The following is a 24,885-nucleotide window of genomic DNA, read 5'->3' on the forward strand; positions in this document are numbered from 1 at the left end:
TTTAACCCCAGTGCCAAACACCCATGCGGGAGCTTGGCTTTGTTGAGGAGCTTCTGTTTAAACATAAACAAAAATATTTTAGGTGACATCATTTCTTCTTGTAGCATCTCAAAGGACTCGGAGTCTTCATACACAGTTGAGAAAACGCTGACAGTCAGAGGAGACTTGATGTGGGGTGCAGACACCTCCTATTCCACCCCAGCTTCCCTGGGCAACAGCGGCGGGAGGGAGGGGAAGGTAACTCCCAAACCGCTGGTTCTGCGTTGTAAATAACAGCTCGTCCGTGGCCTTTACTTGTGAATATTGGTATTTGTTGGTAGCAATCAACCTGGCAAAGGGTTGTGATTGTGTCTGGGAAGCCACTTGGTGCTTTGATGATGGAGAAACCCAAGTTCGAATCCCACCTCCCCAGACATGGAAACTGTTAATTAGCCGGCACCCCAGTTCACTAGGCTAATCCTCCGCCTTGCGGCGCCGGCACACCAGGTTCTAGTCCCGGTCGGGGCGTCGGATTCTGTCCCGGTTGCCCCTCTTCCAGGCCAGCTCTCTGCTGTGGCCAGGGAGTGCAGTGGAGGATGGCCCAAGTGCTTGGGCCCTGCACCCGCATGGGAGACCAGGAGAAGCACCTGGCTCCTGGCTTCGGATCAGCGCGATGCGCTGGCCGCAGTGCACTGGCCGTGGTGGCCATTGGAGGGTGAACCAACGGCAAAGGAAGACCTTTCTCTCTGTCTCTCTCTCTTACTGTCCACTCTGCCTGTCAAAAAAAAAAAAAAAACTGTTACTTAAATCTCTATCCCTCGGTTTCCTGATCTCCAAAAGCAGGACTCCCTAAGGGCTACCTCTGGAGATTATTTTAAGAATTAAATAATATTTACTAAATAAATAAAAATAAATAAACAAATAAATAAATAAATAAATCTTTTTTTAAAAAAAAAAAAGAAAGAATTAAATAAAACATCCACAGTCAAGGTGCGGGGAAAGAGAGACTGTCATTGAAACAAAGGCAAATTCTCAGCAAGCTGGAAGGTCCACCTGAATTATCTGAGTACACACTGCAACCCACCGACCCCCTTCCGCAATGTAGACACAACCACAAACGGTGCCACCGAGGGCTGACACACATAATCATGGTGGTAAAAAAAAAAAAAAAAAAAAAGAATCCGCCCTATTTATTTTCCATACTTCTTCCTAACTGGCAACAGCTCCCATTTCCGGCAGCAGCGAAGTCCCCTCGCCGTGTCCATGCAGTGAATCTCGTTGGCTGTAAGTTAGTCGCCATAAATAACACTGGACTCTGCGCTCCACTTAGGGAAGATGGGTTCCATAGTGAATCATGTCGTTGGCGGGTTGGACTTTAAGCTGTCCGGGTTGTTTATGGTGGTGTTTGCCAGCATGTAGACCTCTTTCAAACAATTTAAGGGCTCTTTTGGAGTATACGAATGTGGCTCAATAAAAATGGGTCCAGGGAAATTGCTCTCTTTCCATCTTCTACAGCCAGGCTCCAAAAAGCAACCGTCTATGAGAATTGTCGCACATTCAATGTACAATTGCTGAACATGAAATTATAATTAACGTTGAACCACCAGGGACACGTTCCCGTTCCATTGTCAGGATGCTGTCCTGATCCTCACCACCTTTCCAATTTATCTCTTCAAAGGATGACAGCCGCTGGACAGTGTTTCCATCCTTATCATTTTTCATTATGTAGCTTTACTGAGCAATGTGCCTTTAGAAGATTCTGGTTAGTTCCATGAACAGCAATAAATACCCCCCAGACAACAGGCTTTGAAGTCAGAGCTAAACCCAGAGGCTGGCTCTCCCACGTGCCAACTCCCTGACTTGATTAAACTTCCTGGCCAAACCAGGCGTCTGATTTCTCATCAATAAATAGGGACAGTGAGCTCCATTGTCAGCTAATATTAGAAAGTGCAAGGCTTATAATGAGCACTTAATACAGTGGAAGGTATTATGACTGCTTTTTCTTTCTTCTTAATATGCACATCAAATGTTTTGAAATGCTATTTTATCCTTTTTCTTATAATAGGGGAAAACTTCTGAGCTTCACATCTGAATTGACAACTGATTTCTTTTCAACATCTGTTTAATGCAGGAACTAAAGAGCCTCTCCTCTACTTCGGTTTTTAAATTTCCAGAAGGAAAGCATAATTCATTTTCCAAAACCCGGTGACTACTTATTTCAAGCACATAAGCAGAATTTTATGTACAGTATGTATTTTTAATTTATTCTACATCTCATTCTACAGCATTTTTAAGGCACGGCGCTGTATGCAACGCAATAAAAGCTCAAAAGAAACGAAAATCGTTAAAGAAATTCACACTTTGGGAGGTGCTCGATGCACGCCAGGCAGTGTTAGTGGAAGGTTCTGTTGTCTCCTGACTTTGCAGATGGAGAATTTTAAGTCTAGAAGGGTAGGTCCGTTTCCCCAGTGACACTCAGCTAGAAAATGGCAGCCCCTCCAAACATTTTTTTATCTTTTTAAAGTTTTATTTGCTTATTTATTTTTATTTGAAAGGCAGAGAGACAGAGACAGCGAGAGATCCTGCTGCTGGGTCACTCCCCCGACGCCTCCAAAAGCTAGAGCGGGGTCAGGTGGAAGCCGGGAGTCTGGAACTTCAGGCCGTCTCCCACTTGGCGGGGGCCCAAGCCCTCGAGCCCTCGTCTGCTGCTGTGCCAGGGTTCGCGTCAGCAGGAGGCTCCATGGGAAACGCAGAGCAGGCCCTCCTGTGGGGGATGAAAGCGTCCCAAGTGGCGTCTTAGCCTCTGCACCAACACCCACCCCTGGCTGTTCACAGATAGACTAGAGGGGAGACGGAGAGGGAGCATGAAGGGAAGTTCATGGTTGCGGACCAGAGCCTTAGGAGCCTACTCAATTGCTACAACTGGGCCACCAGTTCGACCCTGAGCTTCCTCTTAGCAAAGCAAAAATGCATGCGTGATTCATCCCAACCCTGACCTTTTCCATGACGACAACGTGTACCTGGATTTAAGATTAAGCAAGGCCTTTCCAAACACTTAACGTCTGGTAGAAATTTCTTGTATAACTTTTATAATGCATTGGAGCACAATAAAGACAATTGAAGGTTCCCTTGATAGAACTAAATATTTAAAACTGAAAGAAACTCTTTCTGTAAAAATAAATTAAAACCATTCCTTCCTGAAAAAAAAAAAAAATCTGTTTCACTTAACACTGGGCTCCATCTCTTTTTGATAATTATTCAATCCAAGCTTTGTCAAAGCATCACGTTGAGAAGAGACTCCTGCTAAAATGCGAGTGGGGGCGTGCAGGGGGGTAGAGACCAGAGCCTGCCTCTCTGCCTTATCATTTTTATTTAGATTGACATAACTTTGATTATAATTAGGGATAACTGCTCAGCAGTTAAGACTCCATAATCCCATCATTAGTTGTCAAGAGATTTTCATAGGGAGAACTCCCCTGCCATTGCTTTCATTTCTGCTTCCGAACTACTTGGGTAGCCTGAGGTGGGAGCCTGTTCTTTAAGACAGGTTTTTCTACCACCCTTGGAATCTTCTAAGCTGACAGCCGAGTGACAACCCGAACGACACCTAGTGACAGTGTCCGCGCCACTCTCGGGAAACGCTGTGTCTCCGTGCCTGACGTTCTTGTTGGTGTCGCTCGCCAAGATGTCACCTGTTCCTGACAGTTTCATGCCACAGTCATTTCGTGCACGGTGGTGAAGGGATCTTGAGCCATTTCAAGGGTTGCCCCGGATTGTATACAGAAAAGGGAACGAGTTATTTGTGTTTTTTGTTTTTTTTTAATTTTTTTTTTTGACACGAGTTTTTAAAAACGCTTTCCAAGTTGCCCACTTTGCTAGATAGGCAACGTGGGTGACAGGAGGTCGGGGTCGGCCTAGCCCACGTCCGCCCTGGCACTGATGAGAAAAACGCTGCTCCAGTGTTGGAGCTGCAGATACGTGCCTGTGTGGTTTGTGTCATGCAGAATCTATCACGCATCTGAGACACATGGTTGATTTATTACAAGTCATGCTTTGAAAGAGGAAGTTCAAAAGTTGAGATTTTTCCAGTGTGTCGACTCTGACCTGCGTGCTGTCTATATTTAGATGCTGCAAGGTGAAAGCCATCAAGATCAACAGCAGTGCTGCTCCTTGTTCTTCGAGGGTCTGGCGGGGCACCCACTGGACAAAGAGCTAGGGACTCACTGGTCCAGAGCTGACCCAACTCAGAAGCAACGAGTGCAGTGATTGAAAGGAAAGGCTCTGGCCGGTGCCGCGGCTCACTAGGCTAATCCTCCGCCTGCGGCGCCAGCACCCCGGGTTCCAGTCCCGGTCGGGGCTCCAGATTCTGTCCCGGTTGCCCCTCTTCCAGGCCAGCTCTCTGCTGTGGCCCGGGAAGGCAGTGGAGGATGGCCCAAGTGCTTGGGCCCTGCACCCACATGGGAGACCAGGAGAAGCACCTGGCTCCTGCCATCGGATCAGCGCAGTGCCGGTCATAGCAGCTATTTAGGGGGTGAACCAACGGAAGGAAGACCTTTCTCTCTGTCTCTCTCTCACCGTCTATGTCTCTCCCTCTCTCTCTCACTCACTAACTCCACCTGGCAAAAATAAAAATAAAAAATAAAAGGAAAGGCTGTGAGAGCAGACATTGGGCAGAGCGGGCAGTTGGGTTGCTAGCAGGGACACCCACATCCCACATGGGCGTGCCCAGGGTCAAGTCCAGGCGCTGCTCCTGCTAATGTGCACTCCAGTGGGGTCCTGCCACCCGCGTGAGAGGCCCAGGTTGAATTCCTGGCTCCCAGCTTCTGTGTGGCCCGGCCTCCGCCATCACAGGCACGTGGGGATGTGAAAGAACTGTCTCTCTGTCTCGCTCTCGCTCTCTCTCTAGTAAATAAATTTTTAAAAATTTGTTAAATACATACGTGAATAAAACAGTCACACCCCAGATGTTTGTGGTCCATTTAAAAATGTTTCACTGACTCAGCTTCTTTTGAGGTTTGACGGAAGAAAAACAAGAGGGCCCTGTTGTTTTCGGAAACTCGGTCACTTTGTTTTGTCCGGAATACTTGGCGACCTCTCCTTCCCAGGGCGCTAGTCTCAGTCTCTGTTTGCAGTGGGGAAACTGCACGGATGACACAAAGGCAAAATACGTGTAAGATTCTAAATATCATCCGCCCACTCACAGGATCCTACGTGTGACTTCAAAGTTCTCGATACATTTGGGCAATTACTTTGCTCACTCAGAACTGAAATTTGTCCACTGAAGTTTAAAGGTTTCTTCACACTGAGATTTCTCTTAGGAAAAATTAAATGAAGCACTAATGATAAAAGCCAGCAGTATAGGTAGCCAATTTGGATTTTCAAATTGTAAATCAATTTGAAAAATATTAGCTTCAGGTTTCTCCCGGGATCACACTGTTAAAAATCCCATGTCTCCATTTCTATTTTGCCTCGTTGTCATAGGGTTTGGTGATGTTAATATTTTATATTTGCTAGCATTTGTATTTTCTTTTTAATTTTCAACCAAACAGCTTTATGAAGCCCTAAATTAGGAGTCAGTTTCCCTGACACCATCACATCATGGGGACAAACTATTTAAACTCCCCTGGTTTCAACCTCTTTACCTTTGGGGTACTAACATTTATCCAATATTTCTCAGAAGAACGTGTGTGTGTGTGTGTGTGAATGTGTTTGAAAAAAATAGTTCAATTCAGATGGCTGACAACATAATTCCTTCAGATTCAAAAGGCCAGATAGAAGGCCAACCTTTTTGGGGTCCGTTTGTACTACTTGGACTATTTTTCCAGTTTCTTCTCTGTTCTAAATTGCCTCTTTCATAGAATTAGAAAAGTAGGGGCTGGCGCTATAGTGCAGTGGGTTAAAGCCCTGGCCTACAGCACCAGCATCCCATATGGGCACCAGTTCAAGTCCCAGCTGCTCCACTTCCTATCCCACTCCCTGCTAATGGCCCAGGAAAGCAGAGGAGGTTGACCCAAGTGCTTGGGGTCCCTGTCACCCATGTTGGAGACCAGGAAGAAGCTCCTTGCTCCTGGCTCCAGCCCCAGCCATTGAGGCCATTTGGGGAGTGAACCAGCAGATGGAAGACCTCTCTCTCTGTCTCTACCTCCCTCTGTAACTCTTTCACATAAATAAAATAAATCATTTTTAAAAAAGAAAGAAAAGTAGGATTTCAGAAAAATGATTTTTTTCTTTTGTATCATTTTAATAATAAACATATTAAGCATCCCTTTGCATGTTGGAAGAAACACACTTCCAATTACTGTCTTGAGGGCCTCATGCACTCCCCTAGTGTTTATCGAGTGCCCACCAAGTCCCAGACATTGGGTTTGATGCCCGGGAGACTGCTGAGATCAAAATGCACACAGCCTCCGCACTCTTGGGTTTTCCTTGCCAATGTAGGAGGCAAAGACTAAACTGAAGACCGCGTACACGGCCCAGCCATTGAGATGTTGCCTGGGTTGCCCACATCAGAGTGCCTGGATTCAAGCGTCCACTCTGTTCCCTGTGCCAGTTCCCCACTGATGCACACCATTGTGAGGGGAGCCCAGAGGCAATGGCCACCCACAGAGGATACCTGGATTGAGTGCCCAACTCCCAGCTTCAGCCTGGCTCAGCCCCAGCCACTGCAGGCCTTTGGCAAGTGGACTAGCAAATGGGAGCTCTCTTTGTGTGTCTCTACCTTTCCAGTGAATTTTTTTTTAATTTTTGAATTACATATATGATGACTTGTGTATAATCTGCAATAAATACCATAAGAACAGCGTGAAAGGGTGATTCAAGGTTATAAAGAAGAGCTTGGATCCAGTGTGTAAGGAAAGACGTTGCTGAGAAAGCAACATTTAAACTGAGCCTTCAAAGATGAGAAGAGAGAGAACAGGGCTGTAGGCAGAGGGAGTTGCACATGCAAAGGCCCTGAGGCATGGGGCACAGCTTCAGAACACCGGTGTTCTTGGGACACAGCAGCGAGGGCCAGAGTCCCAGGTGAGGTCAGACAGGTGTCAAGGACAAGATGACAGGACGTTTGACAAAAGTATATCTTCCGTGGCTTAACGGGCTAATCCTCCGCCTTGCAGCGCCGGCACACCAGGTTCTAGTCCCGGTCGGGGCGCCGGATTCTGTCCCGGTCGCTCCTCTTCCAGGCCAGCTCTCTGCTGTGGCCCAGGAAGGCAGTGGAGGATGGCCCAAGTGCTTGGGCCCTGCACCCCATGGGAGACCAGGAGAAGCACCTGGCTCCTGCCGTCGGATCAGCGCAGTGCGCCAGCCACGGCAGCCATTGGAGGGTGAACCAACGGCAAAGGAAGACCTTTCTCTCTGTCTCTCTCTCTCACTATCCACTCTGCCTGTCAAAAAAAAAAAAAAAAAAAAAAAAAAAAAAAAAAAAAAAAAGAGTTTTAGAGGGATTTTATGAGCAGGCTGTGGCCAAACCCTGGAAGAGAGGAAGGAGTGAGGGCAGTGTCAGGGGCGACTCGAGGTGCTGGCCAGAGCAGGTGCGATGGTTCCATTTCCTGTGAAGGGGAGCACCGGAAGGGGGATAGAACGGAGGTGGAGAATTCTAGCACCCTGCTCTTGGGAACGATACAGTGAGGTCCTCGTGAGCCGTTCATGTCCAGATGCCCAGAAGCTAGCTGGACGTTCGAACTTGGAGCTCAAGTCACCAGCACACGGACCAGGACAATGCGAGCGAGGAAGACCTGTGCAGGACAGGGGCCCCAGCCATAGTCGCCCCGGCATCGGCAACTCAAGATGAACATTCGGTAACTTTCCTTTCCCTCCATTGAAGTCAGATTCAAACATCACATGGCCAACCTACACACACATAGTTTCAAAGAGGGGTCATCCAACGCCATGATGATATGGTAAGAAAGAAAGAGAGCATTTGGGTGCAAAAATGCCCGAAAACAGGGCATCTCTGCCTTCCCTGTGCGTCAGAATCCCTGGGCATCCTGGGAAAATGCAGCTTCTAAGGCAGCAGGTGCAGGCTGGGTCCAGTGTTCAGCATTTCTGACAAACTCCGGGCAACACCAGGGCTGTTGTTTCGTGGACCACATGGAGAACTGAAGTCTTGGGAGACAGAATGAGGAGGGTCAGACATGCACCCAGAGGGGGGTTCCCCGATGATGAATGCAGATCAATGCATTATGTTGAATGGGCATCTCGGGTACCGTGAATAGCGGTGCCAAAGGTGACTTGGCCATGTAAAACAGCAAAGAACTCCCATGAGAATTCCAAATAAAACAAAATACAGCTTCTCTTTGATTATTACATTGCTTTATTTCTGGAAAATGCAGCCTGTGTGAAACTGGTTAAAAGACTTGGAGTTTATGTGTGCTATGGAGTTGGGTTCCAGGCCTGAGCCATTATAAAACAGTTTTGAGCCAGGCACAATTTTGCCCTCCACCCCGGAGGACCATTGGCAGTGTCTGCAGGCGTGTGCAGGGCGTGGGGTGTGGTGGCTAGAAGCCAAGAAGCTGCTCGACAGCCTGCAGTGCGCAGGACAACCCCACAACAGCGGGATTTGGCACAAAATCTTAACAGTGCCACATTGGAGAAACGCTGACCGACACAGAGACGTTCAGAAGCAGTGCAGGATGAGGGCTGGTCCTACCTCATGTGAAACTGTCCCACACATCGCAAGGTGCCTGACGTCCCCAGGCCCCCACTATGAAATACCAGGGATGCCCCCATCACGGAAGCAGTCACAAAACACATCCGAAGGGGGATGGTGCAACCCGATAGTGCAGTGGAGAGGGAAGAGGGACCAGGGCAGACAGGAAGGGAGGGGAGAGGCCGACCCAAACCACGTGCCAGGGGAGGAGAAGGCCTGGCATGGCCAAACAGAAGTACGGAGAACTCTATGCACCTGTTGGTGGCTCTGTAGTTAATACACAAATAATTACAACTCTTGCCTAGCTCTTCCTCACAGCCTCTACTTGATGAGCATTGTCAATGACTTTCTAGCTATGTAATTAAAATGTTGTTCATTTCTGGTTTATTTTTACAGTAGTCACTCGATTAGCAGATACCCAATGCTGGCTTCAGCTACCAGCTGAGTGGCTCCAATGGGATCTGTTTTCTTCTTCTTAATCTGTTCCGAACAGTCAGAACTAAAAACACCAGTCCTCGTAGTTCCTCTCCCTGCATTTTCTAGTTTTAGTTTTCTGCTGGAGTCTCCTCTTTAGACCTGGAGAAAAGTAAGATTTGTTTCCTTCTTTTAAGATGGGAAGAGAGGCCGTCACTGTGGCACAGGGGCTGAGCCAGCACTTGCTACTCTGGTTTCCCGGGTGCTGGCGCAAGTCTTGGCTGCTCTGCGGCCCATCCAGCTTCCTGCTGGTGCTCCTGGGAAAGCAATGAATGATGGCCACGTACCTGGGCCTCCGCCACCCATGAGGGAGACCCGGATGGAGGTCCCGGCCTCCGGCTTCCGCTTGCCGGGGCCCTGACTGTTGTGGCCTTTGGGGAGTGAATGAGGGCATGCAAGGCCTCTGCCTCTCTCTCTCTCTCTCTCTCTCTCTCTCTCTGTCTCTCTCTCTCTCTCCACCCCCTCCACTCTTTGCTCTTTCAAATAAGTAAATCTTTTTTAAAAGAAAGGCAGAGAATAACAAAAACAATGTGTGTATTGAACCAAAGTGACCCCAACATGCAAGTCCCCTCCTTACCGTGTGCTTCCGGTGCAGGGTCGTGACTTTCCAGGAACCCCCACTTCCGCCACCCGTGATGGGGTCTGAGGGGACTTCTCAAGCAGAAATAGCCTCGTAGCCAGGTTTTAACAGGAAACACTCACATTTGGAATCTAAAACCAACTGTGCTGAGATACTCTTGTGGAAATGCCTCTAAATTATTAATGATGCTAGTGTTTAGCTCTTTAAGGCGTCACCAAACTGGTATAAATAATGTCAGAAGCCATGGCTTAAAAGACCAGAATGGGGGCCAGAGCTGTGGTGTGGTGGGCAAAACTGCCGCCTGCAGTGCTGGCCCTGCATATGGGTGCCAGTTCGAGTCTCAGCTGCTCCACTTCCCATCCAGCTCTCTGCCATGGCCTGGGAAAGCAGTAGAGGATGGCCCAGGTCCTTGGGCCACACTGCACCCACGCGGGAAACCTGGAAGAAGCTCCTGGCTCCTGGCTTTGGATCGGCGCAGCTCCAGCCCAGTCATCTAGGGAATTAACCAGCAGATGGAAGACCTCTCTCTCTCTCAATCTCTCTCTCTCTCTGCCTCTGCCTTTCTGTAACTCTTCCTTTCAAATAAATAAATAAATAAATCTTTTTTAGAAAAAAGTCCCAGGCAGAACAGTCAAGGCCTTGATCAAATCTGCAGAGCGTCAGCTAAGTGATCAGTGAGAGAAGATCGGTATCACGTCCACGTCGACATCGGGGCAGAGGAAAAGCCTCAAACAGACCTGGGTGAGGTCACGCCCTCCAGCCAGGCCTCCCACAGGCTCCCAGCACAACACCGATGCCATTTCTGGCCTGTTTTCTCCTTTTCCTTCTCTCTCCTTCCAGCCACCTGGCCATCCTTCCTCAACCTTCCAGACCTGCCGCGGGTCCCATTCACAGGTCGCTGGCTGCCAGAGGCCCTTGTCTCTCAAGTGCACACTAAGGCCCAAGGGACATGGCTCCCATACTGCTGCCAGGAACCCAGGCAGAGCGGGGCCTGGGTGAGCAGGCAAGCTCACAGACAGCCGTGCTCTGCTCTTGTGTATGTGTGTGTACGTATATGTGTATGTGTATGTGAAAGTGTGTGTATGTGTGTATCTGTGTGTATCTATGTGTGTACATGTGTGTATGTGTGTATCTGTGTATATCTATGTGTGTGCATGTGTGTATCTGTGTATGTATATATGTGTACATGTGTGTGCATGTATGTGGATACGTATTTGTGTGTATGTATGTGATAGTATGTACATGTGTACATGTGTGTGTCTGTGCATCTGTGTATATCTATGTGTATACATGTGTGTATCTGTGTATGCGTGTATGTGGATATGTATTTGTATGTGTGTGATAGTATGTATATGTGTACATGTGTGTGTAGGTATATATGTGTGTATGCATACACATGGGTGTATGTGTGTATGTGTATATGTGTGTGCTGTGTACACATGTATGTGTGTCTGTGTGTATTTATGTGTGCGCATATATGTGTGTAGGTATCTATGTATGTGTGTGTGTATTGTATATGTGTGTATGCATTTATATGTGTGAAAGTGTATATGTGTACAGGTGTGTATGTGTGTATGTGTATGTTGTTGGAGTTTTCTTTTTGGTTTGGTTTTTAGTTTCGTTTTTTGAGAAGCAGAGGGGTGGATGGACAGCCAGAGCTCTCAACCCCTGCTTCACTCCCCAGAGGCCCACAACAGCCAGGACTGGGCTGGGACCAAACTCAGGAACCTGGAACTCAGTCCAGGCCTTGCATGTGAATGCCAACAATTCAACTATCTGAGCTGTCACGGGTGCCTCTCGAATCTGTGTTGGCAAGAAGCAGGAGTTAGGAGCCGGAACCGGGAGCTGACCCGAGTCCTCCCACGTGGGGTGTGAGCAACCTAACCACCAAGCTAAAAACACCTGCTCCCCGGCTCTACTTTTTGGTTGTCATTTTTAAGGATTTATTTCTATTTGAAAGGCAGAGTGACAGCGACAGTGGGAGAAACAGAGAGGTCTTCTATCCATGGCTCACAGGGCAGGGGGCGGGGTCAGGCTGAAACCAGGAGCCTTGATCTCCCTCTGGGTCTCCCACGTGGGTGGCAGAGGCTCGGATGCTTGGGCCATCATTTGCTGCGTTCCCGGGTGCAGTAGCAGGGAACTGGATAAGCAGCAGAGCAGCCGGGACGCAAGGCCCCCCCACACTGGGGACACCGCCGGCAGCTCCAGCAGCAGGTTAAGTCCCTGCTCCACAGCACTGGGCCTGCTCTGCCTTCTATCAGCTGTAGCCCTGGGGAAGTCACTGACCTCACTGAGCCCTTTTTCCACTCTCATTTTAAAAATGAGGTTGCTTAAAGAGCCATTGGTAATGTATGTAAAGTGCCTGGAATTCAATAGATAGAAAAGAACTGGTTGCTACTATTGCTGTTAGATGCTATTCCTTACCCAGAAATCATTTAAAATGTCTGTTATGCTTATTTTGTGCACAATTTCTCTACACCTATCGTATGTCATATAACTTTCAATCCTTCTATTCTCGTAGAAACTTGGAAGCTTTCCTTTGCCAAAAATACTTACTATATGGAGATCTAAGGTATTTTTCTCACTTGAATGAGCTCTACTACGAAATAACAAAATATCAACCAAGAACTGCACTCAGATTGGGCTCATGGAAATTATACTGTTTCCACCCAGTAATCCAAAGAGTCAACTGGGGGGTGGGGAATCACTGGGTTACTTTCCTGCCGCTCACAGGTGCACATATTGTGGCTCAGGAAGTCTACACTTGGAGTTCAGGGCCACAGAAGCAGCCCAACAAACTGAAAAGCTTTAAGCACAGAAACATCCACTGGTGTAGGTGATTGAATAAAATTGCAAGAAAATTACATGTGCGACATTAGAAGGAGGATTTAGGAAAAAAAGAATGGTTTAGTAAAGGAGGCTCATCGGTGGGAGGGGAGGGGGAGGGGGAGGACTGAAATAATTTTTAAAAAACACAAAAATTCGTTTTCTTCTGTTTCTATGAGTCTGACTACATATCTCATATAAGTGAATTTACATAGAGTTTGTATCATGTAGAATTTGTCTTTTTGTGACTGGTTTCTTTTCACGTAGCGTAACATCCTCAAGGTTCATCCGAGCCATACAGTGTTAGAACTTCCTTCCTTTCAAGGCCCGACGAGACCCCACTGCACCTTCTATCGGCCCATTCCTCCGGCAGCGGGCACACAGATGCTTCTGCCTTGGGCTGTTGTCAGTACCGTTGCTAGGAACGTGGTGGACAAATGTCTCTTCCATACATAAATGCTCTGTGGTTTCCAGGTTTCAAAGGTGGGTTTTTTCCCCTCTCTTTTGGCTCCTGCTTTCTGGTTGTTCTGCAGCCTGTGCTAGGCCTAACCAGGATATTAGCACAGGAGAAAAGCAGGTGGGCACCCCGAGCTCCTGGGGAAGTCGCCACCCAGGCTGCACCTCGTAAAGTAACACGGCTTCTCTTGTTCTGATTCCCGTTACAGGACAAATGCCTTAGTTTCAACTTCCCAGCCTGGACCCCTCCCACGGAGCCCTTCTTCGTCGCACCACCCACCACCCGGTCCTGACACGGAGCTCGCTGAACTCCTGACACCCTGCTCCAAGAAGGCTGCCAAAAAAAAAAAAAAAAAAAAAAATCACCCCAGCCATTTCTCTTCATCCTCACTAACAATTTGGTAATGAATTATTGATTTCCACTTCTCTGCTTATGGACGATATTAGATTTTCATTGATAAACTGCAATGGGGCTGTCTCGTCTCCACGGTCCTCTTTCCACTGTCACAAGAAAACAAAGTGCCACTGAAGAAAAATAACGACCGAGAACGCTGATGTACTGATTTTGTCAGTTTGTAACAGGAAGGGGAGGGGAGCATAAGTCTTCATAGTTTAATCTCCAAGTGGGCTGCCCTCAGTGTAGACATTTGGAAGCTTGCTTTTCATGGTAATGTCCATTTCCTATTTATAACCCCCCTGGGAACGTTTGTCTAAAGGAAATGTTTCTGTTCAGTGTAACAATTATGGTTGCACCTGGATTGCCCAGTCCTGCCCCTGCACTAGGGAGCCATTAATCACTGCAAAGTAGAAGAATTATTCAGTTAAACCAGAGTTTGAGCCAAGAAACCCTCTGAACCATGTTCATCTTCTGTGAAAGTTGTTGCCGCAGTCAGGCTTAACTGTGTTGCTGCCAAAGACTCTCTTCCCATGCAATGGAAGGCATCTATAGCGTCATCATTGTCTTGATGGGTTTAAAAAAGAAAAGCGATCAGCTTGCCCCACTGTCACGTGAGATCTGCAAAGTGGGGGAGATGGGGAGTGTTGGGGGGCAGCAGGAGATGAGACCGCCGCAGGGTGGCGCGTTCAGCCCCCACCTTTCCTGGTGGTCTCTTGTGTATGGCTCGGAAACACAACTGGCTTCGGAAGCATGAAATAGGGTGTCCGTTGTAAATGTGTTCCTGCAACTTTTTTCATTAAAACTTTAAGGGCCCAATTTTAATTTGTGGAATATTCCCGTTAATAATGAGATCTAATTAAGACATCCATTAAAAGCCCGTTAAAGTTAATTTAACGTAAAAATTCCAATAGAACTGTATTAGATTTTCTCCATTAAATTAACGTTATGGATTTTTAACGGATGTCTTAATTATACGTTATTATTAACGGGAATACTGTATTACACAGATTAAAATCAGGCCCTAAGTCAACTTGGAAAAGCTAAGAGCATGTTTTAATATTAAAAGTCTTGCATACCTAGTGCACAGTTTGGAAATGCAGGGGTAGATATGTTTACTCTAGTTAAGCATTTTCTACGGAACTGAAAGCAACCTATAATAGAAAAATCCATCATTGCATTTAAACAATGAATTTCCTTATTCTCAAGGGACAAATAAGTCTGAATTGTGTTGCAAACTGCTACTCTGCTATAGGTGAAATATTTAAACTGTTCTAGGCACAACACTAGAAGCTAGGTGACTTTGAAACAAAAGAAGTAGTTTGTGTTGTTGCTTCAATTATAAAGATTATCCCCCAAAAGAATCTCAACAATGACAAAATGAAACCAAACATATCCTTTTTTCTCATAGAGCCTGCCTGTTGGAATGGTTTTGGAAATTTTGACATGATCCCTAAATTCAACATCGGGATTAAAAAAAAAAAAAAAAAACTTCTTATTTACCTCCTAGGGAAAGTGTTGCCCTTATGCCACATATAATAGCAAATTGCTTTTTTTATGGCATGCATAACCTAGATGGGAAAAAATATGGCGCTTCAGGGAAGGAGGGAAAAAGTAAATGAAGTTCCAGGAATGTCATTCTGAAGTAATGAGGCATGGACAGAAAATATACCCCTCACATCATCGGATTGAGATGGCAGTCGAAATAGCTTCATTGAAGTGTCAGCACTCATCCATCAATCAATCACCCACAAGGAAAAATAGCAACAGTACAACGGGGCGGCTTTTATGGGATTTACTCATGGGCATAGGGAATAGCGGCTCAAATGTAGTTCTGACATGAAAAGCAAGGTGCTGATATTATTTTTTATGATGGGAGGATCATAAAGTGAATTGAGAACAGCGAGGTCTGTCTTTGCTTAACCTATTCAACCAGAAACGAATGGAGCTCAACTGGAAAGGAGCAGTCTTCGGATGGGTTAGGGTTGAAGGGTGGACTCTGCTGAGCCTGTCCCTCAACAACGAAATTCGATTAAAGGAAAATCAGTGCATTGGCTTTGGGGTTCTTGGAGCTGTTGTTACTGCTTGCTCCAACCCAGGGTTATTAGATAAAGTTACCTAATTCAGGTCCTACCACCCACGTCCCAACACGGGCTCTGGAGTTCTTGCTCCCACTAGGGTGAGGAGAAACACAAGTCTCAACTCCTCCATGGAAATTCTCTCCCTTCTAAGAAAGAAAAATAAATAAATAAATCGTCTGCCTCAACACATAACCTATACGGTTTTGTTAGTGCAATTTCTGTGATAGGGTGGGATGGGAGGGGAGAGACGAAAATATTGATATATTTGGTAAAACTCCGGATTGTCCCTTGGCAGCAGTGAATGTTGTACTGATGTTCTCCTTAGAAAACAAGATCTGAGCTGAAACCGAGATCGCTGAAGTTCTCAGAACGTTCCTAGAGACCAGGCCTGCCTACATTTGTGCCTTCCAGAAACTTCTGTCTGGAGGGGAAAAACAAGCATGAAGCCAGGAGAACGTTTTTATCCACTTTCATGCCCTTCCTTTCCTTTCTCTGGAACTTTCCAAGTAACAAGGAAAAGGACATGCAAATATCATGCAAATCACCCTGGCATCTAGGTCCACTGCCACACACAGCCCCTCCCCTGCCCCGGGTACCTGTGCGAGTGAGAGAGTTTCTTTCCTTCCCTGTTCCCCCTTCCAGCTAAGTCCCCCAACCAGCTGCACATTGGGCTGTCCAATACAAATATTTAAGTTTTATATATCTGGCCCCATTTTGTAGTCCAGCAAATCTGCCATATATACAGATTTCACAAAGCACTGGCAACACAAGGTACAACAGAAAACAACTATTTATTGCGCAAGTCCATTCCACAAAAACTCCCAGGCACCTGCAGCACTGTTGTAGGCACCCCGAGATTCAACAGTGAATGCGTCACAGCACCCCTGGTCCTAAGGACAGCTGACATCCAGACACCTGAGCTGGGGCGGCGAGGGGGAGGGGGCAGAGTTCACGTGGGGTCAAATCCTAGTATTTCAAGAACACAGAATTTTCCTTCTGAAAAGCATACAGGGAGGAAATAGCTTTAAAAATAGGTCAAGGCCTAAAAAGCAAAAATAATCATGGAATCCATGGGATAGCACCGTCTCCACAGTATGTCTTGCAGGCCACCGTTCAGATTTCTCAAAACTCGCCCCCACAATGTGCCTGCTTGGTTGTTTAAATTTTGCATAATTAATGCCATCGGCAAAAGTCTCTGGACTTGGCTGACTTGCAGGAAGCCAAACAAATGCAGTGACATATGTGGGAAGCAGTCATGTAACTCTGGTCAAGCAGCGAGGTGAGGTGTATGCAGCTGGCGTGTGTGTGCGTGTGCTCACGTGTACCTACGAGGCATACAGCTGTACACGCTCCACTGTCGTCGTCCAGGGTCGATGTGGCAGTGAGAGACCCAAAGATCGCAGGCTCCACCAGGTGTTTGCATGTTGCTGCCTTTCCTCCTGTCATTTCCCAGGTTTTTTGATTCTGCTCAAACCTTCTCTCCTCTGTCAGGTTTCATTTTTTAAGCTTGTTAAATGTTTTCATTAAGAAAAAAAAAACATTAAAACTATAATTTTCACACTTTCCTCTCTTCTCTGCAACAAGAATAGTAGTGTGTAGATGCACCCCAAAATAACAATACCTAGGAAGTACCTAGAAGGCTTTAACACACACACACACACACACAAGTGTAGTTCTAAGAAGGGATAAAAGTAATACCTATTTTGAACATGCATTATGCAAAAAAACAAAATTCGAAACTGAACTTACGGTTAACCCTTTCCCTTCCCCTGCCCCCCCCCCAAGATGTTAAAATGCTAATTTCATTTTCTCTCTTCTGTGTGGCACTTTCTCAAAATATTGATGAAATACTTTTAGACAAAGATGGAGCTGGAGAAAGAGAGAGACCTGTTTCCATTGCGGGAAAGCGTTAAACATTTTGATACTTGTGAATCATCTTTAGAATTTCTACAGGGGAATTTTACCTCTTCCTGCAAAGTAAAAGCCACTTATCTCCTCCAGTTTCCTGTGACAGATGCAGAGGCATGGGCAGATACACAATTTCCAGACTCTAGTTCATCCTCTTCCAATAGTTTCGAACAATGGGCTAACGGGCGTGGGTGTTTCTCCAAAAATTACTCATGCACAAGGCAGCCCAGAGCTTCAGGGAAAACTAGAAATGTTTTATGGATTAGAGTAGGACTGTTTTAAAATCTTAGTACCAGGTGGAACGCTATTTCTGCAACAGGGTTCAGTCCATTTCTTTTGGAAAAATATATTCCAAGTGAAGTGGCTCTTCCAAGGAATGACATCCTGACTTGACACCCTTCGGCATAGAAATGATTCCACCAATAGCCATAGGATTAGCATTAAGGCCTTTTACAATACAGTCTGTTTGCAAAAGACAAATTCAGGGCATCCCTTGGCATCGTGTTTATTTGCTTGAAGCAGCTTTTGGGAGGACAAGTACCAGCTCTTTGGTGAGCACCCCCAGAAGTCAAAAAATTTGAAAAAAGAAAACACAGTGCTAAAAGAAATTCTAACCACTCCTTTCAACCCCTTTAGAAAACAAATTTCAATGTGTTCACTGAATTATCTTGAACCTGAAACCTCCATTTGGATGTCAGTCCCCAGGCGATGGCTAATATTTACAGAACTTGAACAATCATACGATTATGTCTCCAATGTGAAGACTGTGCACAGTAATATTTTCACTTTCTAAATGACTCGTGTAACATTCAGGAATTATTAATGTGTATGTATATTTTTAAGTACACAAAGTTCGACCAGTCTTCAGAGAAGAGGTAAGAAAGTGCCAGTTCTACGTTGAGCTGAGAACTACAGAAATGTTGCAGTTTTGCAATAGAGTATTTTGGCTTTATCTCAGATGCTAGAATGTGCAACTCGAGTCACAAAAGCTAACGCACAAAACCAATGCTCATTTGGCTCAGGGTTCTTAAATGGCAAATATCTCCAGTTACAATGTCCTTTTCGGTCTCTGATGGTGACCTTCTAATCCCTTCCAACTTGGATTCCAAACAGGCAGGCACTGTGGACGTAAATCATAAACCTCTTTCAAATCAAGAACAGTTGATCGCACTCCGTCTTTTTAACAGTCAGCCAGGGCTTGCTCTGCAGAGTTCCTGTATCTTGTTAGGAAATCTGGCACCAAACACGTTTACATTTTGTACTTGCCCCTTGCGTTGCCTCTAGATTTTGCATTATCGTTGTTTCATTTAGGAAGGGCGGTGGGGGAAATGGGTCAGAGCGAGTTGCAAGAGCTACTGTCACCCTTGCTCTGAAGAAACTGTTGATTTGCCAGCGAAGAAAGGCAAACGCGTTTTTATATTAAGAGAGCAGACCAGTCGTTTTCAAAGAAAAATGACTGCTTCCGTACTTGTAGAATGTTCCGTGCAAGCCACTAATTTTCTATCGCCTGCATGCTGTATATAACACACCTGCCTGTGTGCCAGGAAGAGAACCCAGGCCGTGTTGCTTGTACGCAGTGCAGCTGGGATGGTTGGGAATGCAGGCCTCCTGAGCGTTTTTATACTGTACATATGTGTATATACCGACTATATCGCCATGTATGAACACAGATTTTATTATATTTGCTTGTTTCTGTTTCCTACCAAACTGGCCCACAATGAGAGGATTCTTTTGTATAGAAAAAAACAAATATGCTTGTAATTTTTTCCTGATCATTCTCTTTCAATAGCTTATGAAAGAATTAGATCTGAGTTTACAAAGAAACTCTAAGAACCAAGTTTCTCTGTCTGCATGAGTCCTGCCCGTCCAATTGCTGGATCCAGGGAGGAGCCGCCGTCCGAATCCAGAGTTTTCCTTTCAAGGCATGCTTCCCCCGTGGGAAAACTGCAAATTCATCCACGTAGAATTATCCTCTTTGTATTTTATCTAATAGTGCCTGAGCATTTTTTAATGTCTTCTTAGAGGAAGAATTCATAATTGTCAAAATTTGAAACATTAGCTTCATTTTGTTTTTATGACCTCGTGATTCTTCTCCTTATTTATCCGGCTGCTGTTGTAATGGGGCCCCAGGCCATTCCTGACATCGCCGTGTTCTTCTTCTGCATTAAGGATGTTTTTAAAATTACAGAGATTATTGAGCCAACAGGCTGTTTTAATCAAAACCATGTTTCACTTGTTTTTGATGATTATAAATTGTCCTTGCAATGAAAAAAAAAAAACTTTTCTGCTGGGAAGATTATACCACCCTGTGGTCAAACAGGTTCATCACAGACAGGCATCCACGCCCACTGACTGGGGTCTGGAAAATTCTTCCCGGGACTGGCCACCACTTCTTCCACTCCCAGCCGTCCTGACCACGATGAGTTCCCTTTGCGGTCCCGGTGTGCAGGGCTCCGAAGGCTTTGCCGCATCGTCACTGCCCAAGACCACGAGCCGGCTGGAAAGGGGGGCCTCCCTGCTTGGAACAAAAGAAGGGGCTTCCAGAAAGGGGGGCTCCTCCTGTCGCCCCCAGCGCCCCCATCTGTCCTGCCATCCCTCCTAGTCGCGAACAAGCTGGTCTTGATGTCCCATCTAACCTAAATCAGGTCAAGAGAGACTTTCAGATCAACCCCTGATGGCGTAAACTTGACTCTGGGTGCGCTTAAGACGTATGCCTGTGTGCGATGCCACAGCACTGAAATTCTCTGCAGAAGGCGAGTTTTTTTCTTAATACTACTTTATCACAGAAATAAATTCTGATGGTAGAGATGAAGAAAACCCTTAAATTGTATCACAAAAGCCATTATTTTTTACATCTAAAGAGCTTTTTTTTTTTTTTAAGGAAAATCATTCTACTTTGAGAACTGTAATTAAAGTCCTAAATAATAAAGACTACTTCTTTTAGCTATTGTGGAAAAATAACAACACACTCACCGAGGTTGTACGGAGCCCCTCATTCCCATCAAAAAGGTTTCTATACGTATATTAGTTACATTTTAAAACATGATAACTCTTTCTTTTGTGGAGAAAAAAAAAGGTCTTTTTTTTTTGTTATTATTACCACTCAGCAGTTATTGGAAATAGACTGTTCCCATCTGAAACCTTATCGTCATTTGCATCAGGAAACCAACTGCCGACATTAAGGACCTGGGTGTGTTCAATTACGATCTTGCTGGAGGCTGTCCCTCATTTTAATGCTGCACATATTGAACCACCTTTCTGAAACCCAGCTGATACGGTAGAGCACAGACAGGCCTCTCAACACCATCCGTTTTGCAATCGGCTTCATTTCAGTCAACGCCGACTTCCGCTCTGGCCAATTGAAAAAAAAAATGAAAATTAAAGGAGAGAGAGAGAAAAAAAAAAAAACACAGATGCACTTAAAACATGAAAAGAATTATTTATATGATAATAAAAATATATTTAGATTTTCAAAGCACAAGACTGAATAGAAGTGCTCTTTTTATGCTTACTGGAGATGTTACTGTTAATTGTCTTTCTACATCAGGCTTAATAAATCTGTAATGACATTTGATGGATTGACTTCTGCCTATGTGTGTTTTTTAAAGATGGCGAGACAGGACTGAGGCGAAGGAGGGGAGGCAGCACCCTGCACCCCAGCCTGCCAAGGAAGACCAAATGGGAAAAGGATTGGGGGCCACTTCCAGGCCTGCCCTCACCCCATCGCTTGGTCTCTGGGCCGCCTTTGCACACCAGCATAGCTGGACAGCTTGTGCCCGAGAATGTAGGCTTCAACTCGACAGAAGCAGGGGCAGCTGTCTCACAAATCCAAGGGTGCCAGGCAGGGGGCAGACATCACTGTGATGGCCTGGCCTCCCCGCCTCACAGCGATGGCCCTCCCTAACACCCAGCTTCTCTGGGTGCACCCCTCCACTTCCTGCAGTGTCCCAGGAGAACATGCAGGCTGCCCAAGGAGACACAGACACCCCCGAGAGAGGCACTGTGGCCCACACACAGCCAGCTGCGAGCAGCTGCCATGTTGCCCAGCTGCATGGGATCCGTACTCTTCAATGGTGGTGGCGGTGGTATCACCGTTGGCCCACTTCCCTGCCATGGCCCCATGTCGAGGCCATAAAATACAGAAGGCCAGGCTGGAGAGAGCAAGCCAGGGGAGGAATGGTGAGGCAGCAAAGGAGGAGTGTTGGGATTAGTGGTGTGGACCAAACCAAATATTTACTGAGCACCTACTACGCACTAGGTCTGAGGTCTCCACTGATAAACCAATGTGGTGATCAGTAAGAGCGCAGGATTGCGCGTCAGGCTGTGTTAAAATCCAGTCTCTGGGCCGGCGCCGCGGCTCAGTAGGCTAATCCTCCGCCTTGCGGCGCCGGCACACCGGGTTCTAGTCCCGGTCGGGGCACCGATCCTGTCCCGGTTGCCCCTCTTCCAGGCCAGCTCTCTGCTGTGGCCAGGGAGTGCAGTGGAGGATGGCCCAAGTGCTTGGGCCCTGCACCCCATGGGAGACCAGGAGAAGCACCTGGCTCCTGACTTCGGATCAGCGTGGTGCGCCGGCCGCAGCGCGCTACCGCGGCGGCCATTGGAGGGTGAACCAATGGTAAAAGGAAGACCTTTCTCTCTGTCTCCCTCTACTGTCCACTCTGCCTGTCAAAAATTTAAAAAAAAAAAAAAAAAATCCAGTCTCTGGGGTGACTTCTCCCAGTGATCGAAGCCAAGACTTCAGAAAGATGGCTGTGGAAGAACGAGCCCAGGGGAAGCAGACGCGCACAGGTGGCCCCTGACCTTCCTGAGAAGTCGCAGGAAGATTCTCGAAGGTTAAATAAAACCTGTGCCACCGCGGGAGTTAGTTGCTCAAAGGTAAGCTAGAAGAAGCAAACGTACACAAGAACGCACGTCTCCACCTCCTCCTGAGCCAGTCCACCCAGCCCTGTGGTTTGTAACGTCAACACCTGCGTCCGTGCTCCCGTTATTCCCAGTGGACTCGGGGGCGGCCTTCTCCCTGGTCTCTGCCTCTCACCCGGAAGCCCTCCAGCTCAAATCTGCTCTCCACTCAGAAGCTGGACTGAAGTCTTACTAGGATCATGTTCTTTTGCTCACGGCCGAGTGGGCACCTTTCCAGGGAGAAGTCAAGTAGTGGCCTTCACCCCGTGTGGCCGTCTGGTCTCTGACCCAACAACCTGACTCTGCCATGGTAGTGTAAACGCAGCCAAGGAGGGTAATACACACATGGGTGTGGCTGTGTTCCAATAAAACTTTATTTACAAAAACATCTGGCCCCCACACCACAGCCTGCCGCCCCAGTCAAGACCCTCCAACACCCAGGTCCCATTTGTTTTTGACCAATTCCCTCCCTGATTGTGGAGTTGGCCCCTAGATGAGGCTGCGAGCTGAAGGAAGTCAGAAAACTCCACGAGGGGAGAGGAGAGGGAACCAGACAATTAAGATAAAGGTAAACAAAGAGACTTTACGAGAACCGTGGGCAGCGTCCCCTCCCCACCACAGCTGATGACTCGGGGAGGTGCGGTTGTCCCGCCTGAGGGGCGAGGGAGCCGGGCTATGTACACACCACCTCCACTGAGTGCTTAGGCGAGGGCTGCTGCAGGGCTGGGGGCACTGCACCAGCGCCTGGCTCTCCCAGCCTGGCCCACGGTAGGGAGGAGGGGGCATCAGTGGCCAGAGATCGTCCGAGGCATCATGCAGGTGCTCAAGCCAGAAGCAGGGACGAATGACTCACAGGGAAATGGGCAGTGCCGGGGGCCCAGGTGGGACTCGGCAGCAGTTGAGTCCTCCCCAGGCCACACTGAGACCCCCTGGCCGCTCCCCTGCCGGCTTCTCTGTTCCCAGCTGCTGCTCACGCACCTAGTCCCAGCCACGCTGCCCCCTTTCAGCTCCCAGTGAGGCCGGGCTGTTTCCCGGGTGGCAGCGTCAGTCACCCAGCCTCCTCCATGAGCCTCCATCTGCACCACCCTGCCGAAGTCCCTGGAGCCCCAAAGACAAGCCTGTGCTGATGTCATTTGGCTGGGCTCAGTTTTCCCCAGAGGCCACCTCCCAAGGACACAAACCAGCGTTTGCCTTGTCCACCTCTCACATGAGCTCCCTACGAGAGGGAGTGGGGGTCCTCCACGCCAGTCCCAGATGGGTCCTACCTGTGATAGGTCTCTCACTTTGCAAGTCTGAATCCGTAGTTAACAAACTGAGCCCGTACATCACGTGAGCAGGAGCTGGCGTTGTCCAGCAAGTTAACCGCCCAAGTAGGCGCCGGTTGGAGTCCCGGCTGCTCCACTTCTGATCTGGCTCCCTGCTAATGCACCTGGGAAAGCAGCGGAAGATGATCCGAGGGCTTGGGCCCCTGCACCCATATGGGAGACCTGAGTGAAGCACCTGGCTGCTGTCTGCAGCCTGACCCAGCCCTGGCCATTGTAGCCATTTGGGGAGCCAACCAATGAATGGAAGATTCTCTCCCTCTCTCTCTCTCTGTCTCTTTCTCCCCCCCCATCCCTCCCTCTCCCCCTCTCTGTGTGTAACTCTGCCTAATAAACAAATAAATAAATAAATAAATCTTTCTTTAAAAGCATCACAAGCGTAGTGTTGCCTTTTTTTTTTTTTTTTTCACTAAATGCATGCATGCATTGCCTTTTCAGAATTGAGGAATTTCAACTGGTGGTGAAGCAGCCAAGGGAACGTGGCTGTTAGGAGTGGAAGTGTGCCACAGAGCTGCAGCCCTTGTCGCCTGCTGGACTGGCCCACAGGTGAACGAACAACCCAACACGCTGGAACGCAACATCCTGGAAGACGCTCAACGCTCAGCACATTAGGAAGCTGAACTTCACAGCTGTGGGAAACACTGCATCAGTATTCAACAAAGCAGCACTTGGAAAGTAGATAAACTTGCCAGGAAATAACGTAAGTTAAATGCCTATGCTACGTATTAACTTCCATGTCAGACGAGTGGAAGAATTAAATCACAAAACTAGAGGAAAATTGGAAAGGGATAGCAGTCAAGGAAGTCATTCCCGACCTTACAAATCCTAACTTCTTGGACTTTTTTCATTATTTAATGTAAGTAAGATATAATAATGAGCTTAGTAAAACGAAAACCCTAGGAGTCAAAAAAACAAGCAAATAAAATGAAAACAAAAGGAAAAAAATCAATACAATAAAACATCACAAGTTAGGGGGAAATTATTTGTATTCATATATGATTAATGGTAACTAATGCAATTCATTATATGAGTCTTATTTATCTCTAAGAAAGGTGAAGAACTATTCAAATAGAAACTTTTGGAGGAAATTTATGAACCAATAGTACAGAAATAAATAAACCCAAATGGTTGACGAATGTTTAAGAAAACGTCAAGTGATGGTAATGACCAAAGAGATGTATTCTTTTTTTTTAAGATTTATTTATTTGTTTATTTGAGAAGCAGAGTTACAGACAGAGAGACAGAGAGACAAAGAGATCTTCCATCTGCTGGCTCACTCCCCAAATGGCCGCATCAACTGGGGCTGGGCAGGCTGAAGCCAG

At 46.9% G+C, this 24,885-nt stretch overlaps 1 protein-coding gene across 2 annotated transcripts in view; it reads left to right on the forward strand.

The window, feature by feature from the left end:
• The window catches only part of TSHZ2 (teashirt zinc finger homeobox 2), a 475,063-nt gene extending 454,210 nt beyond the window's left edge, over positions 1 to 20,853 (forward strand). For both annotated transcript variants that reach the window (XM_062204371.1, XM_062204376.1), the window contains exon 3: positions 13,169 to 20,853. Coding sequence is in view for 1 of the 2 variants with exons in the window: in XM_062204376.1 (XP_062060360.1) it covers positions 13,169 to 13,170 (2 nt within the window). In the remaining variant the exon portion in view is untranslated. The remainder of the gene's footprint in view (positions 1 to 13,168) is intronic.
• Positions 20,854 to 24,885: the final 4,032 nt, after the last annotated feature.

The sequence above is a fragment of the Lepus europaeus genome, chromosome 10 (genome assembly GCF_033115175.1).
Source record: "Lepus europaeus isolate LE1 chromosome 10, mLepTim1.pri, whole genome shotgun sequence".
Taxonomy (NCBI): Eukaryota; Metazoa; Chordata; class Mammalia; order Lagomorpha; family Leporidae; genus Lepus; species Lepus europaeus.